Here is a 17928-nt window from a genome sequence, read left to right on the forward strand (position 1 = left end):
GGAAACTACTGTAAGACACCACCTTTACTCTAAACTGAGATGAGTCAAATGATGTCATGACATACTTCTGTCCATTAAACAATGCTTACATAGAATAAAAAACTTGGAAAATGGTGAATCACATTTTCATAGAGTCAAACAAACTAATACATACATACAAACATACATAATCATTGAGGACACTGCTCCTATAAGGAAAGGGTGCCATCTTGTGGCAGAATCATGGAACAAAGCCTGTATGCTCTTCACAGTTGCCCTCCATTCAAAACTCTTGTTGTTACTTCACTTGGATGTGTGACCTTCACTATGCAGAATGATGAATCTGCAGAGTTTGAAACAAGAAGATTGTTTCACATCCATCTGTTGATGGGGGAAAGTTTCTCTTTGCTCATTGTAAATCAGAGTTTAAGATGTGTAGGTACGAGCATGATTTTGTGACATCTCAGCTCGTCTGAAAGTCACACACTTTACAGTGAAGTAGGAGACGTCTGGTGTCCAGCAGCTTTATATTCCGGATTTTCTTCAAGAAGGCTGTTTGTTGAAATGTTCTTCTTTTATGAGTTCAAGTTCAGAAGAAAGCTTGTGACTTGTTTAGCTCAGTGTTTTTGTGGCAATAAATATTACATGATGATGTGTCAGGACCATGGACAACGTCACTGGAGAGAAGTGAAACTGACATAAATTTTTGAGCAGTCAGTTTATTTGACTTCAACATTTATTTGAAAAATGTGAAACCCTTCAACCAAAATCTGTATGTGACATTTTAATAAGATTTTTGTTGTAGATATTGAAAAAGTTAAATTGAAATTAAACAGTGAACACAACTTGTAAGAAAGGTAAATACAAATACATTAAATCACCAAATGCACAAACCACTATTTTTTTTGTTTTTGTTTTTTTTCTAGTTTTCTACAACTCAGAACAGACAGGCTCATATACAGATCATGCTATTTGTATTGGTTACATGCAGCTACAAAATATTCATAGAGGTTGGTCTAAAAAATACATGAATTATTGATTCTTGTGTTGAGACTGAAAAGAATTAAAGAAATGGTCAAATGAAACTCATAAGTATATAATGCCAAATTTAGTTCTTGTAAGAAGATTTCACATGTAAGAAGCTTAAACAGAATTTTACACCACAATGAAATACAGCTGCATAAAAATGGCATACAATGATGATGTTTGCATTACATTACATTTTTGCTTTCCATCTTAATATCAGCTCAAGCTAAAGAAAGATTTTTTTTCATCATGCCTCCTTTATTGTTAATGTGAGGTTGAATTAGACCAACAGTTGATCAGGAGGTCACACCCTCTGATATTCAAATGGCCACACTGTTTTCCACCACTGCTGGGTCCAGGTATGTGTATGGGATGTCCAGACTCTTATTTCGGGCTTTGATATCATCACTCAAACGTTTAAGGTCTTCTTGAAAATCATGAATCCACTTGCGGGGAATCTCCTCAGTGAAGTGCTTATTTGGATAATGGCCAAGAGGGATCTGAATACAAAATTTTTCAAAAATGTTTAAATCATAATGTGAAAAAAGGAAGATTTACAGGCAAAGCTTTTTTTTCCAGGCATTTAAATAAAGTAAACTGGCTGTAGTGAAACCACAAGAGCCTCAATGTAATTCCTGTTAAGGTATCCTGTTTTCATTAAACTGTGGGCACTTACGAAGTCAGAGTACTGCCTGCTGAGGAGCCACAAGGTGCTCATGCCGTGAACTGTTGTGCTGATGTCGGGGAACGTCTGCAGCATGGTGGCCTTACTCGTTGTCCCTTTTGTGGTGGGTGGAGGCTGTTGCAGGGAGGTAGGAGTGTTGGGCATCCAACCACCGTAGTCATACTGCAATGAATACATTGATACATTATTGATAGATGATTAATAATGATCATTTGAAAGGAAACATTATGATCATGCTGGTCAGCTTTTGTGTCATCATGTTATTTTTTTATTGTAGTAATTTTATATCAAGGATTCCAAACAAACCTCAAAATCCAATGTCATTTATTGACCACAGCTCACCTCTCAGTTCATCTCTCTCAAGTTTAGAGAAAATGACTAAATGTCATCAAGGCATCTCTGCAATAAATTACAAGAATTCACCTGTCCAGAGTTGACAGCAGAGTGTTGGCATGAGCCGGTGAAAATCACCATGGTGACAAACTTGACCAACTCAGCCACGGTGTTGAAATTTCTGGGAAATCCTGAAGATTAAAGAGAATAAATTTACCCAATTAAATGCATAATGTTAATGTAAACACCAAAATGCACTTTCATTATTGTTGTTTTGTTTAAGTGCACCTGCACTATCTTTGGAAAGGAAACCATGTTCAAAGATTTCCTGAATCCAACTCTGCAGTTCGGAGTCTTTCTGGACCTCAGCATCATTCTTGTAGTAGTGTCCAAGCAGTCCCTGCACAAACCTTTAAGAATATGGATAAGTCCTGTAATATCACATTCTTACTTGAATTATGCATTTTAATACCAGACACTGTAGTAGTTAGTCTTTCCTGGGACAATTTAATAGCCCACTTCCTCTGTACCAATCCCATTCCTTGTGTTGTAATAATTAATTAATTAATGAGAGATAGGTTATAGAGGATTAAATTTAGAGTGTTTCAGCAGTTGATGAAAGTAAAAAAAAAAAAAAAAGTGTTTGCACTGTGTGTTTGGGGCTGTGGCTGTTTGTTTCATCATATGTTTATGGTAGTGTTGAAGAGGAGTGTTCATGTCGGTCGTGTTGGTCATCCTTAACAATTTACAGATTACAGATTGTCTTTCTCTTGTCAGGAACTCATAAATGTTTAAATACATGTAGACTGCTTGTATTTTAACTGGGTGGTATTCTTTAGGTACATACACCATACTAATGTATAGTAGGACAACTACGCATCACTAAAACAAGCAGGACTTTGCAACAATATCTTATAAATCAACATAACGCACAGTAGACAGTGCCTGTACTGCTGTACCTGTGGATGATATCCCACAGCCTGAGTCCATCATCTCTGTAGTAGAAGTTTGGTACAGAGTCCAGTCCACGCTCAGTGATGTCATCTGGTATGCAGAGGGAGCTGTAGGTCAGTGAGGACTGTGCTCTCTTCATGATTGTGATCATACCCTCTCCACCAGAAGCTGCAAACTAAGAGACAGTAAAATGTGTAAATATTGCTGGAAGGAAATACTGTAGGTGATATAAAATCATATAAAATAGGTCTAATCAGTTTGTTAGTATTTTCCTACCTTTGTGAAAACTCCGTCATCTGATATCAGTAGTTGTCGGGCTAAGAAGTTGATCTGGAGAGTGAAGTGTGTGTGAGGAATGAGGAGCTGAGGAAAAGAGGGAAATCTTAAAAACAATTCTTATATTTTTACCATTTGGAAAGACACAAACATCACATCTTCCATCCTGTTTACCTTGTACAGTGGATGTACCATGGGCAGGTTGCGCAGCAGTGACACTGCAAAAACTTCAGCCAGCAGGTGAGTGCGCAGCAGGTGAAAATTGAGTTGATGCATGTTGAAGTCTGCGCTTCTCACAAAAATCTTGGCTGTCAACCAGTCATATTCAGAGTCAGTAGGCAAAAAGATGGGATTGTCTTCTGCTGGCTTCTGCTTCAGCTACAGAAGAAAATGAACAGGAACAGAAAGTGAGAACAGTACTGTATCTGAGAGAAGAGGCCAGTATGTAAGAGGAATTGATGAAATTATTAAGAGGAAGCAACATGAAGAGGCATGCTGGCAATAGTAATGAAATGACTTTCAATGTTTGGGAAAAAAATTTCTATATTTTGATTCTCAGTTACCTTTCAGAAAGTGGTTGCTTGCTAAAAACAGCTTTTTATTTATGTTTTTATTTTTTTTTAGCATGAACTATTTTCTTAGCTTAAAAATCTGGACTAGACTGTATGGCTGCCACTCACCAAGCACTTTATTAGGAACACTTGTGCAATCTAATGCAATCCAATTCAACAGCTCTACCATTAATTCTACTTTTACAAAGCTTATACATTTTCAGGTTTTACTGACATTGTCAGAAAGGTGAAAATTCTATTTTATGTTTATTATTTAGGTTGTAGTGGGTGGTGGTGGTGTACTGGAGTGCATTATATGGAAGATTGTTCCAAATATTTTACCTCCCAGTTGAATTGTTAGTATCCATGAAAGAAATGCAGAATGCAGTGTTTCCTCTGTAATTTTAAAACAGCTGTGCTTTGAGCAATAATTCTAGTTTTGTCCCATATCTGTCGCTGTTCGGATCTAAGATGTGTTTAAAGTTGAAGCTCTAGTGGTAAAAATGTTTTTAATTGCTATATAATCACTACTTCTAAAGCATCTGGACTACATTTTAGTTTTAGATAACATTAAGTTACAGTCTTCATCTCTTGCAGTGGTGGTAATGTTCTTGCTGTAGTGGTACACCACTGCTAAATGAATACAGATGAAAGACTGGCATGATTTGCAGTCAGTCCAGTCTTGGATGAACCGTACTTATTGTCTTATTGACTGGTTAGCAACTGTGCCAGCTCGCTTCCTAACTGGTAGTTAGCTGACTGGTAGCAAGTCAGCTAGCTTGGCAAGGTATTTTGGCTGACAAGTGCTGGAAAGTTACCGGCTTGCTGGCATATTACTGGTTACCTCAACAGCCAGTAGCTTGGTAACTAGCCTAAGTAGTTACTATGTCACCAAACTTTCAGCATCACCTATTTTGTGTGGATTGCTGTCAAACTTTCTGGTCTGTCTCTGGGATGGCACCTACACCTTGCAGCCAATGATGGCCTCCATAATCACTACATTAATTTAGAACGCAATTATTGACAACATTTGTGGATTAATCTCACCTGAATAGCAATGGGCATCAGTGTATCATTGGCAGTTCTGTGGAGCAGGATGAGGGGAGCCGCCAGGTACTGCTTCTTGTCATTAATGACGTTCGTCATCACTCCATCCAAAAGCTTGTAGTCACACAGGAAAATGTTGCCTTTCTGTTAGAAATATCAAGATAATTGTCATGCATTGCAACACTTTTTAAAGAAGGATGATAAACTGACTCACATTGCATAGATAGCCAAAATCTAATAACTGAAATGTCAAAATGTAAGTGAGTTCCAAGTTTAACTTGTTATGGGTCAAACTTTGGCTTTAATATTGAGATCAACTTGAAAGCCCTTGAAGCTGCAGAGATACATTTGGCAGTTTAACCTCTTAAACTCCCCAAGGACGCTGGTGTCTTTGGCCAACATTACTGTCTTTCAAAGGCTGTAGCAGGCTCAATTTTAAAGATACAGTGAAGATTCTGGTATCATATGAAACTAGAAGACCTAAGGCATCCATTGGTACCATGTCATGATAGCTTGTTTGGAGGGAGGCTAAATAATGCTCCAATGTTTGGCTAAGTTTTGGTGAGGGAAAAACTGGCATTTTCAAAGGGGTCCCTTGACCTCTTCCCTCAAAATATCTGAATGAAAATGTGTTAGGTGGGTACTTACAAGTCTCCCCTTTTAAAGACATGCCCACTTTATGCTAATCCCATGCAGTTTTGGGCTAAAACCATGCAGTTTTTTGCATGTGGTATTAAATGTGTTATTTTTACTTATTCTAGAAATGATGTATTTGAATATTTCTGCATACTTAGCCCCTAAACAGTCTTGGATTTGCATGCATTTGGTATGACTAGAAAGCTGAGACTCTTGTGGATTCAATGAGCCCAATTTGTGATGATGTTAGTCACCATAGTAGCCATTTCATTGAAGTGAGAAATTTTTTGAAACTTGACCTCACTGTATAAAATGACCTATTGTGACCTCTGGGATAATCTCATGAAACTTTACAACCAATTCAGAAGATGTATGGCTTCCCTAAGTATATTGACAGTAAGGGGGTTTCTGCTGAGATTTTTGTAAGAATTGCCGAAAAATGCACTTCTTACAGAAATCTCCAAATGTCAAATGTTTTTGATACCAAATCACAGCATGGATTTTTATGTGGTGTTCCTCAAGATCTTAGTATCTTAATGTAGTATTTTGGATGGATTTTTGACCATTTTTAACAATTCTCTGGTTCTTCAAAAAGGAGGGGGGGGAGTGGAAGAGGTTAAGTAGTAAGAATTGATCACCCGCATTTCATCCTCTAATCTGCATTGACCACTGGGGAAGACCATGTCATCAGTGACAGGGAAGTTCTCAGGCAGGACTGTACAACTCTGGATGATCATGGGGTTGACACCGTTTAGGAACTGGTAGCCAAAAAAGGCGTCGTTCCTCCAAAGGTTTTGAACACGGTCTGGAAAAAGAACAAGTTTGAACCTCAAGGTGAAACACCTGCCGCTCTGTCTATCTTTGTTGCTAAGATTGTTCAAGATGTCTACTTGCATATTTCAAATCAGATTTCCACTCAAACATGTATGGATGTTGTGTTGTTCTTCCAATGTTTGTGACAATTAAGAATGATCTATTTTGTTTTTTAATTTGGTGGACTGTTGAATGGGTTAAATGAGAAAGACGTTATTAGACAAAAGAATTAGAGTCATGGCAGTGGATAGACATTATTTCTATTGTTTTGGTCATAAACTTACTTAAATATAATTTACCTGAAGAGCAAAGCAAAGCTGAAATGTTTGAAAGTTTATGGATGCAGTAACACCATATAATTTTCAGTCTTTAACCACTTCAACCATTCCTGATAGCACAGTACCTGATAAATGTGTAAATCTGTAGCAGAACACTTGTTCAATATCATCAATATGAGTCCAGTTTTCCTGGTTGTCAGCCAGTCCCTTCAGTTTCAGTTCCACCAATCTAGATCATAGAAAAAAAGGGGAGCATTATTTTGGATTTCTATTATTTAGATAGATGATTGTTTGAACTATCAAAAACGTCTGAAAAAAATGTAAGGCCTTCACCCTTTGAGTACAGTGTATCCCATCTGTATAGTCCTGGTGAAGGTGGAACGGACCTCACAAGGCAGAGAAAGAGGGCTGTCTGCTTTCATGCAGTGGGCTATTCCATCTATATATACATCCCAACTGCGAAGAAGTAGAAAAGAGCAGACAGATGAATGGTAGTTTACATATCATCATTAATCATTAAAATACCCAGCCATAGGTAGAGGAGATTTGAATAAATGTTAAATGTGTAGTGCATAATGCTGCAATATATGCAAATTTTAAACTCTCACGAGTAGTCGTCCATTCTCTGTGTCAGGTCATTCTTCCTCCAGTCCATGCCAGTAACAGTAATATCTTCGGATGCTCTCAAAGCTTAAGAGAAAAAATAAGAACATGCCAGTTTTTAAATAGTCGGTGTGTGTATTCACCCCAAACTGTTCGGTACAGGATTTTCGGTTCTATTTTCCTCGGTTTGGTGGATTACTGTCAAAAATTAATAATCTACTTACTCCGACATGTGGAACAATTGTTGTAGAGTTCCACATGGCAATATTTGTTGGCACAGCCAAGCTGTAGCTGTAGCATCCATGTAGCATGGCCATGGATGTATGCTAGCCCAGTTACCTCATGTAGTGATGCTGCCGTTGGAATGATAAACGAGAGCGGGACAATCCTCCCATGACATTGACTGAGTGCAACACTATTATTTAAAATGTGCACCATTATCCCTGTATTTAAACAATATTGGGTGTCCCACCCCCCTCTGCTCTCTGTAATGGTCGTCTCCCCCATCCCCATCTGCTTTTGAGTGAAGCTATTCTATAAACACATTTGATACAGAATTGGTCAGACAGCACGTCATAAGAACCACATCTGAGCGACCATAAGTCGTAAAACAGCTGTTAGCAGGTGTCCTGACTCCTCTCTGAAACAGAAAGGTTGTTTTCCTTTTCCACTGCAGCACAACTGAACTATTTCAGTAATAGTTACAGCCAATGAGCCATTGTTGGATGTTTAAATTTTTCCAAATAAAGGATCAGAATGTTATTTTTTACCTTTTTTTTCCTGCTGTACTGAAAACATGCATATCGAACCGTGAAATTTTACCGTTACACCCCTAGAATACTTAGGTTTCCACAAACCTCTTGCTTCTCGGAACTGGTGAACCTGGCCATCACTGATCCAGCGATAGACAGGAAAATTGTAGGTGTCTCCCTCTGGAGATTTGACTGTCACCTGAGAAAGGAACCAGGAGTCTTCGGGAAACGGAGGGTTAGGCTGTTTGTCTAGCTCTATCAAGAGCAGATTGCCAAGGGAAGCAGGAGAGGACACAGGGAAGGTAGACACCTGGAGAAAGAGAGAGTTTGAATTAGGCTTGAATCAGGTAGTCTGTATTTTCAGATTTTCCCATCATCATTCCTACCATGAATTTGTTCACATCCTATAGCTTTAGCCAGTTAATGACATCCACAGAACACTACAGCTTGTTTGCACTCATTCTCATGCAACTCATACTCTGTGAAGTTAAGGAAATGTACATTTGATATAGAGTTGTAAAATGGGAGAAGCTGCTGGTTTTGTAAGTATTATTTCTTACTTCGGTGAAACTTGGACACCCAAACAACTCCTCCCATTTTGCAATTCTGTTCATCACTCACCGCTCCAATGCTGAAGGAGGCCACCCCATTCTTGCTTCGGAGCCATGTGTGGTCGCTCTTCTTCCCATCTGTGTCGACCAGCGTAATGAAGACCTTGTTGTAAGTGTTGGCCTGACTAATATCACCAGTGGTTACAGTCACTTCATACATGGAATTCATTTTCACTCTCAAGGGTAGATGAATCCTGATGGGGAGTGTTAGAAAATTTTAGTTACTATTTTTGGGTTCATGAGGTTCACCAGATATGCAATATTTTGTGAGAATGATGACTTAGAAGATGAACTGGTTGGTTCGGCAAATGCCTATCTGGTTAACTATCCCACCTCCGATAAAGATCAGTGCACAGCCGCTTCCCTAAACTTTTCTATGGGAAGCCTTCAGGACTGTCTTCCACAGAGTAGATGAGACACTCCTAAATGGGGCTAGCACTGTAAGTCATATTACATAGCCGCAGGAAGTAGAGATGCTAGGGATGCTGCAGCATCCCCACCCAAAGGTACAGCACCCCCGCATCCAGGTGGCTGGTAAGCTATAGGCTCATTTGTGTTATTGCAATATTTTTTTCTGTTGTGTGGGAGCTGGTCCGGGAAAAAATAGATCCTCTGCGTAATGATAGTGCAATGGGGAAAAAACAGGTGTGAGACGCAACTCACGGCCCTGGTTGACCAGTGACATAACGAGTCAGTGCTGGGCCCCAATTCAAGATGGTCATGGTGGGCCCTCCCCATCACAGTCAGACGTAACATAATGTAATGTCAGTGGCAAATGAAAGAAGTGAAAGCATGCAGCTTTAAAATAATCAGCAACAGCTAAATACACTGCACAGTTGACGCTTAAATTAAATGATTACTAGGAAAACAGACGGCTGTGCTATAGAATTGGAGTCATAATAGCAAGGCTAAGATAGTGATAGACCAGTGGCAGACTCAGACTGTCTGAGGGGCAGGGGTGGAAAAATATAAAGGGCATCTGATACATTTAATGGGCCCCCATCAGTAGAGAATAATATCATCGGTATGTTAATTGTTGTTTTTTTCAATAGAGTTTGGTGCACTTAACATTACTCTATTCTCTGCTGAAAAGTGGCTTCATCGTGGCCGTCACCCTTGGAGCAACTGCCTGTCATGCTGTGTCTGAGATATGGAGGCTTTAAAAAGGAGTCATGGCCTGCAAAAAATGAGTGTTGCTGAAAAATCACAAAGTTCCATAAGTCCATTAGTTTTGAAATATTCATGCTAGATGCTTGAATTTTTTTTACTTGTAAAATAGTTGGCCCACAGTTGCATATTTGCCAAGTTATGGCTTGCTGAAAATTGTATAAAAATTATTTTGTGCTTTGGAGCACCATATCTTCACACGGAACCGCATCAGATCTTTCACATTTTTATATATAATGCTCATGTTATCGTACTTTCTTAGCAACTAGATGCATGTCTGAAAGAAATAAAAAAAATCTGACTTATGAGGCATTAAAAATGAAAAAAAAATGGTTTCACACCTATATTTCAAGTGCATATTGCCCATTTATGACAGAGTCTACCATAACATAGTAAATAGTCAGCACGCCTAACTGAAATCATGTTCCCATGGCTATGTTAAATGGTGATGCTTCCGTTGATTTACTTAGCGGTATTTCCCATCTTTTGTTAACACAGCTTTCAGCTTCATTGACTTTTGATACCAAAACAACAGTGTGTGCCTGTTTTGGGAAGGAGAGTCCTCTGTTCCTAAAATACTGCCATAAGATTGGTTAAAAACCACTTTGTTTCTGTGTTGGGATTGGGTTATTACTATTTTGTCAAGCAGTGTACTTTTCAATTGCAATCAGTTTGGTTTATATCGCCTAGGCCAACAAACACCTTGCAAACCAGTGCAAAAGTCTGTCTTTTTTTCCTCCTATATAAAATATTTTCTTTCATGTCCCTTCAGTGGATCTGAACAACATCAACACTCATAGTAGATGTATATTATTCCTAGTGTTCAAGTGCCTCAAATAAATATTATTGAATTATGATTATTACATGAAATTATTAGCAGCAGCATCTTTCTTACCTCTTTTTGTGTGATGGTGAGATTCCTTTGACTTGAGATTTCTCCAGTGATGGCAATGGGCTTTACTTTCTCTTTTTATACATATATTTTTATGGGAGTGGTCACATTTGTTGTCAGTTTTCAGTAAGAATGGAATGTTCGACATCACAGAACCTCAGGCGGGACATGGAGGATAATATTAAAGGTGGGAGGGGAAAAAATTACCTACTTGTGTGTTGTCTTGCAAAACTTTTGCAGTTTGCCGAGAACATTTTTGAGTTATCCAGAGAAGTATTTTGATTGTTTCACCAGCAGCAACAACAACAATAAGACTCGTGGCCCAAATATTTGAAATTAAAAGTGCCACAAATGTTAACAGACTGACAAAACCTACATGCACAATTTATATGTCAAAACTATTTAATATGAGTAGAAAAAAATACAGGCCCTCAAACTGAGAGTGTCCCATGTACAATACCTTTTCCACTGTGTCAGAATACCGGTCCTGACCTGTATCGACCTGTATCGTCTTGTAGCCTCTAGTTAAAATGGTGCATTTAATATTTCCAATATTTTTCTGACCCAAGTCAATAGTCCTTGCTTTAAATGAGCAGTATGTAAATAGTGGGTATTAAATACCAAATAAAAATGCTTACAGTACAGCCATATCTGGATTAGCAGCCACTCATCTGGCTTTAGTCAGTCAAGTTGGTGATGATTAATATTGAAGTTTCTACTTTTCGATTGCAATCAGTATGGTTTATATCACCCAAGTTTACTGTGTCTTTTTCCTCCAATATAAAATATTTTCTTCCATGTCCCTTCAATGGATCTGAACAATATAAACACTCATAGTAAATGTATATTATTCATAGTGTTCAAGTGTCTTGAATAAATATATGAGAGTATTATTATCATTCGAAATTATTAGCAGCAGTATATTTCTTACCTCTTTTTGTGTGATGGTGAGATTCCTTTGAGATGAGGTTTCTGCAGTGATGGCAATGAGCTTTACTTGCTCTTTTTATACATGCATTTATATGGGAGTGGTCACAGACGTGCTGTTTCCCAGAAAATGGATTTACTGACATTGAAGTTGAGACCATTGATACTCAAAAGGAAACTTGAAATCTTTTCTTAGCAACAGAAGAGATTTCCCAGATACTCTACACTCTATTTATTTTACACAGTAGAACAGTAGGTTTTTTTTCTGTGGTCAAAATATCTAGGTCACAATTTATAGTAGAAAGAAATTGAAAGTTCAGACATCAGATTTGAAATGCCAACACAGGTTTTTCATTTTGTTCTTTGTATTAACCGCTGCCTTAGTTGGATGTCATGAATGGATGAAAAGGAGAAATGCAGAGGAGGAAAATTAAACTGCAACTAAGAACGTCTGTGTCCACAGTAAATCATCTGTTGACTGTTTGATGGTTATTTATTTGTGCTTTAAAACGTGACAGCCGTGAAATAATCAGAGTATAACGTTGTATTTCTCTCATTCAGTGGTTTTGTTCTCACTACCGCTCGCTCTCCTTGCTCGACCACCGCCGCGCTGCCCCTCTCTCTCTCTCGCTCGCCGGTGCTCAGCTGGTTTGCGCTCTTTCTCTCTTTTTCGGCTGCAGAGAAAACAGCTTTTTTCGCTGTGTCCTCATTTGACGCTCCAAAATCGAAACAAGGTCGGAGTTGGGGCGTCAAGACAGTTTGACGTGCCTCATAACGCTTTTAGTGCGTGTTCGGCCATTAAAAACAATAGGTGTACTTCAGACGCTTCCAATGCGTTTAGGCCTTTAGATTAATTTTATTTCTTGATTTATTTATCGGATTTTTTGTTTTATATACATTTGGTATGGTATGCAGCATTTGTTTTTTTTCTTTTCTTTTTTAACATTTTGTATGCCCCCCTTTATTTTTGATGACAGAATGGATCCTCCTGGGCATGGATGATACCAGTCTTGCCCAAATCTGTGGAGAGATGTTCTGTCATTCTTCACAGATAATTCTTTTCAGCTGCTCTTTGCTGGAGTGGTTTTGTTGCTCTACCTTCCTCTTTAAAATACTCCAAAGGTGTTCTATTTGATTCAGGTCAGGGGACGTACTTGGCCAGGTCATAGTTTTCACTTTTTTCTCCTTTAAAAACTCTTATGTGATTTTTTGCAGTGTGTTTGGGATCATTTTCATGTTGGAAAATTCCTCTCCTGCCAATCTTCCCTGAGACTTGGAGTCATCTTTTCATTCAGTATTTGAATATACGAATTTGCATTCATAGTGCCATCTATAAATGTCATCTCTCCTACGCCTTTTGCACTCATTCGGCCCCATATCAGTGCACTTCCACCTCCATGTTTCACGGTCAGCACTACGCAGTCACTTTGGTGGTCCTGGCCAGGTCCATGCCAAACATTCTGGACCCCATCTGATCCAAACTAATTTATTTTGATTTCATGTGACCAAAGAATGTACTGCCAGTATTCACCAGGCTTCCTATTATGTTCTTTGGTCAAGTTTAATCTTGCAGTTTTGTGCCATTTTGTGAGCAATGGTTCTCTTTTTGGACGTCGTCCGTAGAGGTTGACTTCATGCAATGTCCTTCATACTATCTGAGCAGTCACTGAAACACCAGTTTCCACAGATAATCCTTGTGTCAAGTCAGAAGCACTTCACACATCACAATCAATGAACAACAGCATTAAAACACAAGTCTTACAGGTAAAACATGCGACTCATGTAGCTGTTTAGTGTGGGGCGGTTGCTCTGAAGGTGCACTTGATTTGACTGTAACTGTGGTAACCGAGCATAGATAAGCCTCCTGAATTTGCACCCAAAATGCTGTCAAAACTTCATTTGTAATTTCCACTGCAGCCTCCATGATCATCGACTGGGAAAGAGGTAGAAAAAAAGGTGCTTGCACAGTTAAAGCACCCCAAACAACAATCACTCTGACAAAACACTCAATGCAGAGTGACAAACGAGACACATCCGCAGAGAGAAACAGATGACCGAGCAGGGAGAGTTAATAGATAATTAGAATAGTTATAGTTAGAATTAAAATAAGTTCTCTTTCAAATTAAACATCCCAAGATATGAGTGGAAAGTATTGTTCTTCCAACTTCGTTTTTAACTTTTTTTTCTTTTTTTTTTTACTCAAATGTTGCTTAATCATGTCATGTGATGCTACATCAGGACACTTTACCAGCAAATATTACTGGGACCACCACAGAAAACTGCAGATGAACATTTAATATAAAGGAATTCACATTATAGACACTACCACTGACTTTCCCTTTCACTGACTGGGATTTCACACATTGACCGTACACAGTCCAGCCATGTACTAGGTTTTGACTTAGTCTTGTTCAATATTTCACCAACACCTCAAGCTTTCCCTAAACTTAGCCAAGTGCCTTGAGGTGCCCCAGCATAACAATAAAAATTATGCTGTAGTTGCTACAAGTGGATATTACAGAGGGAACAAATAAAATATGTTGACTAAACATTTTACGTGTTCAGAATAAACGTTTCCTTGTTATGTTGATTAAAAAACATGATCAGTGCAGCATTATTTTTCTACAAATCTTATTTGCTGATGCAAATTAATTATATGTAATTTTTAGAAGACTGTTTTTCACAAACAGAATAACTTTTTATAGGTTATTGACTTTAGTGGATGATTTCAGGTTCTCAAATGAATCAACATTCGAGTCTTTCACCTGTACCCCACTCAGTTTTCTTGTGATTCATTTCCTTGTTCCTTGTTCGTTAACTGTCAGTTTAGTCCCCTCACTTACTCAATATGTTCCTGTGATATACTGTTGCACAAGTTTCATGGAAAAATGGACCCATAAGAGCCTAATATGCTGCTTTCCAAAATAGGAGTGGCAGGTAGTTGACTTGTTTGTCCTGTCAGGTCATGACAGGTTTTTGTTTCTTTTTTTCCATTGTGCAATATCTATGCCTCTGGTATGGTACACAGCATTTGTAATATTTAATCATACAACTGAGGTGATGTGTTGTGGCCCAATCAGTCAATAACTTCATGTGATTTACAGAAAAGGTTTCAGGTCATGTGGATGTATCAGATTGTTTTGGAGTGTTTATTGGAGAAAGAAAAAAAAAAAACAGCACTCTTCAAGCTAGTTACCAGACATACGGAGGGTACACGCATCATAAGCCAATGAGATATGTATCTGGTATCACCCCACAGGGAACAGTGAGAAGTTTTTTACCTATATTGTGCTACTCACCCAGTCTAATCTCATCACGCAGCTACAGTAAATGTGGTTGGTCATATCTTAAAAAAGAGGAAATGGTTAATAGTGATATGACAAGATTGATATAGCAAGTTTTGCTAACTAATGTTTAGACTTTAAAATCAAACTTTGAAGCTGCTGTTGCTCAAAGACTGCACCTCTCCATTGATCTGTCTGTTCTCTGCAGGTGAAGACGTGTATATAATTCAAGGAACTCAGATACCAGTAAAATTAGTTTTAAAAAAAACGCTACAGAGGAGCAAAGTTACTTAGTCTTGGTTAATTTTTATGTCTACAACTAGATGATATGGTATAGTAGAAAAGTTATTAACAACTTTGTTGGGAGTTGGAAGAAGAATTTGATGGGTGTGTTACATTTGTGAAGTGTGTGTTTTCACACAGTAATACACTATTGACACATTCTTACTGTCTAGCCCAAAAAATGAGGAAAAGGTTCAGGCTGCAGCTGCTACAATACTGTAATGTGCCAACAAACTGAGGAATGATCAGGTTACAGTTACATAGTGGTGGAAAGCAACTAAGTATATTTACTCAAGTATTGTACTTGAGCACAATTTTGAGGTACTTGAGTATTACTACCCATTTTATGTTACTTAACACTTGTACTTCATTACAAGGGGAATATTATATACATTACTAGGAGGAGGAGGAGCAACCCCTCTTCCAGAACAGACAGACATGCAATAGTGTGTACAGAATAGACCAAGATAACAAAATTACAGTATGGAAAAAAGGATGACAAAATAGTCAACTATGTCAACTATATTATTGTTTTTATCTGCTTTACCAATGCACAGGAAGTGGATAATTTATTTTGACAATGATTACCAATGGTTTCAGGCAGTTACAGTATGTTGAAAGATGTACGTATTAATTGCAAAGCCTCCACAGAAGTTTTTGTTGAATCTGATCATATAATTAATTTGCTGATGCAAATTAATTATATGTAATTTTTAGAAGACTGTTTTTCACAAACAGAATAACTTTTTATAGGTTATTGACTTTAGTGGATGATTTCAGGTTCTCAAATGAATCAACATTGCAGTCTTTCACCTGTATCCCACTCAGTTTTCTTGTGATTCATTTCCTTGCTCCTTGTTCGTTAACTGTCAGTTTAGTTCCCTCACTTACTCAATATGTTCCTGTGATATACTGTTGCACAAGTTTCATGGAAAAATGGACCCATAAGAGCCTAATATGCTGCTTTCCAAAATAGGAGTGAGAGGTAGTTGACTTGTTTGTCCTGTCAGGTCATGACAGGTTTTTGTTTCTTTTTTTCCATTGTGCAATATCTATGCCTCTGGTATGGTACACAGCATTTGTAATATTTAATCATACAACTGAGGTGATGTGTTGTGGCCCAATCAGTCAATAACTTCATGTGATTTACAGAAAAGGTTTCAGGTCATGTGGATGTATCAGATTGTTTTGGAGTGTTTATTGGAGAAAGAAAAAAAAAAAACAGCACTCTTCAAGCTAGTTACCAGACATACGGAGGGTACACGCATCATAAGCCAATGAGATATGTATCTGGTATCACCCCACAGGGAACAGTGAGAAGTTTTTTTACCTATATTGTGCTATTCACCCAGTCTAATCTCATCACGCAGCTACAGTAAATGTGGTTGGTCATATCTTAAAAAAGAGGAAATGGTTAATAGCGATATGACAAGATTGATATAGCAAGTTTTGCTAACTAATGTTTAGACTTTAAAATCAAACTTTGAAGCTGCTGTTGCTCAAAGACTGCACCTCTCCATTGATCTGTCTGTTCTCTGCAGGTGAAGACGTGTATATAATTCAAGGAACTCAGATACCAGTAAAATTAGTTTTAGAAAAACGCTACAGAGGAGCAAAGTTATGTAGTCCTGGTTAATTTTTATGTCTACAACTAGATGGTATGGTATAGTAGAAAAGTTATTAACAACTTTGTTGGGAGTTGGAAGAAGAATTTGATGGGTGTGTTACATTTGTGAAGTGTGTGTTTTCACACAGTAATACACTATTGACACATTCTTACTGTCTAGCCCAAAAAATGTGGAAAAGGTTCAGGCTGCAGCTGCTACAATACTGTAATGTGCCAACAAACTGAGGAATGATCAGGTTACAGTTACATAGTGGTGGAAAGCAACTAAGTATATTTACTCAAGTATTGTACTTGAGTACAATTTTGAGGTACTTGAGTATTACTACCCATTTTATGTTACTTAATACTTGTACTTCATTACAAGGGGAATATTATATACATTACTAGGAGGAGGAGGAGCAACCCCTCTTCCAGAACAGACAGACATGCAATAGTGTGCACAGAATAGACCAAGATAACAAAATTACAGTATGGAAAAAAGGATGACAAAATAGTCAACTATGTCAACTATATTATTGTTTTTATCTGCTTTACCAATGCACAGGAAGTGGATAATTTATTTTGACAATGATTACCAATGGTTTCAGGCAGTTACAGTATGTTGAAAGATGTACGTATTAATTGCAAAGCCTCCACAGAAGTTTTTGTTGAATCTGATCATATAATTAATTTGCTGATGCAAATTAATTATATGTAATTTTTAGAAGACTGTTTTTCACAAACAGAATAACTTTTTATAGGTTATTGACTTTAGTGGATGATTTCAGGTTCTCAAATGAATCAACATTGCAGTCTTTCACCTGTATCCCACTCAGTTTTCTTGTGATTCATTTCCTTGCTCCTTGTTCGTTAACTGTCAGTTTAGTTCCCTCACTTACTCAATATGTTCCTGTGATATACTGTTTCACAAGTTTCATGGAAAAATGGACCCATAAGAGCCTAATATGCTGCTTTCCAAAATAGGAGTGAGAAGTAGTTGACTTGTTTGTCCTGTCAGGTCATGACAGGTTTTTGTTTCTTTTTTTCCCATAGTGCAATATCTATGCCTTTGGTATGGTACACAGCATTTGTAATATTTAATCATACAACTGAGGTGATGTGTTGTGGCCCAATCAGTCAATAACTTCATGTGATTTACAGAAAAGGTTTCAGGTCATGTGGATGTATCAGATTGTTTTGGAGTGTTTATTGGAGAAATAAAAAAA

General features: G+C 37.8%; 1 protein-coding gene across 1 annotated transcript in view; it reads right to left on the minus strand.

Moving 5' to 3' along the window:
* Nucleotides 1-761: 761 nt before the first annotated feature.
* Nucleotides 762-17928, minus strand: part of LOC121892084 (arachidonate 12-lipoxygenase, 12R-type-like) — a 172093-nt gene continuing 154926 nt past the window's right edge. Inside the window, exons 3-16 of the mRNA XM_042404890.1 lie at nucleotides 8555-8622; nucleotides 8039-8243; nucleotides 7187-7268; nucleotides 6912-7034; nucleotides 6704-6807; nucleotides 6126-6292; nucleotides 4852-4995; nucleotides 3428-3631; nucleotides 3254-3340; nucleotides 2983-3152; nucleotides 2312-2433; nucleotides 2114-2214; nucleotides 1682-1852; nucleotides 762-1505 (exon numbers count right to left, since the gene is read on the minus strand). Of these exons, the coding sequence (XP_042260824.1) occupies nucleotides 1326-1505; nucleotides 1682-1852; nucleotides 2114-2214; nucleotides 2312-2433; nucleotides 2983-3152; nucleotides 3254-3340; nucleotides 3428-3631; nucleotides 4852-4995; nucleotides 6126-6292; nucleotides 6704-6807; nucleotides 6912-7034; nucleotides 7187-7268; nucleotides 8039-8243; nucleotides 8555-8622 (1928 nt within the window). The 3' untranslated portion in view covers nucleotides 762-1325. The remainder of the gene's footprint in view (nucleotides 1506-1681; nucleotides 1853-2113; nucleotides 2215-2311; nucleotides 2434-2982; nucleotides 3153-3253; nucleotides 3341-3427; nucleotides 3632-4851; nucleotides 4996-6125; nucleotides 6293-6703; nucleotides 6808-6911; nucleotides 7035-7186; nucleotides 7269-8038; nucleotides 8244-8554; nucleotides 8623-17928) is intronic.

This window comes from Thunnus maccoyii, chromosome 24 (assembly GCF_910596095.1).
Source record: "Thunnus maccoyii chromosome 24, fThuMac1.1, whole genome shotgun sequence".
Taxonomy (NCBI): Eukaryota; Metazoa; Chordata; class Actinopteri; order Scombriformes; family Scombridae; genus Thunnus; species Thunnus maccoyii.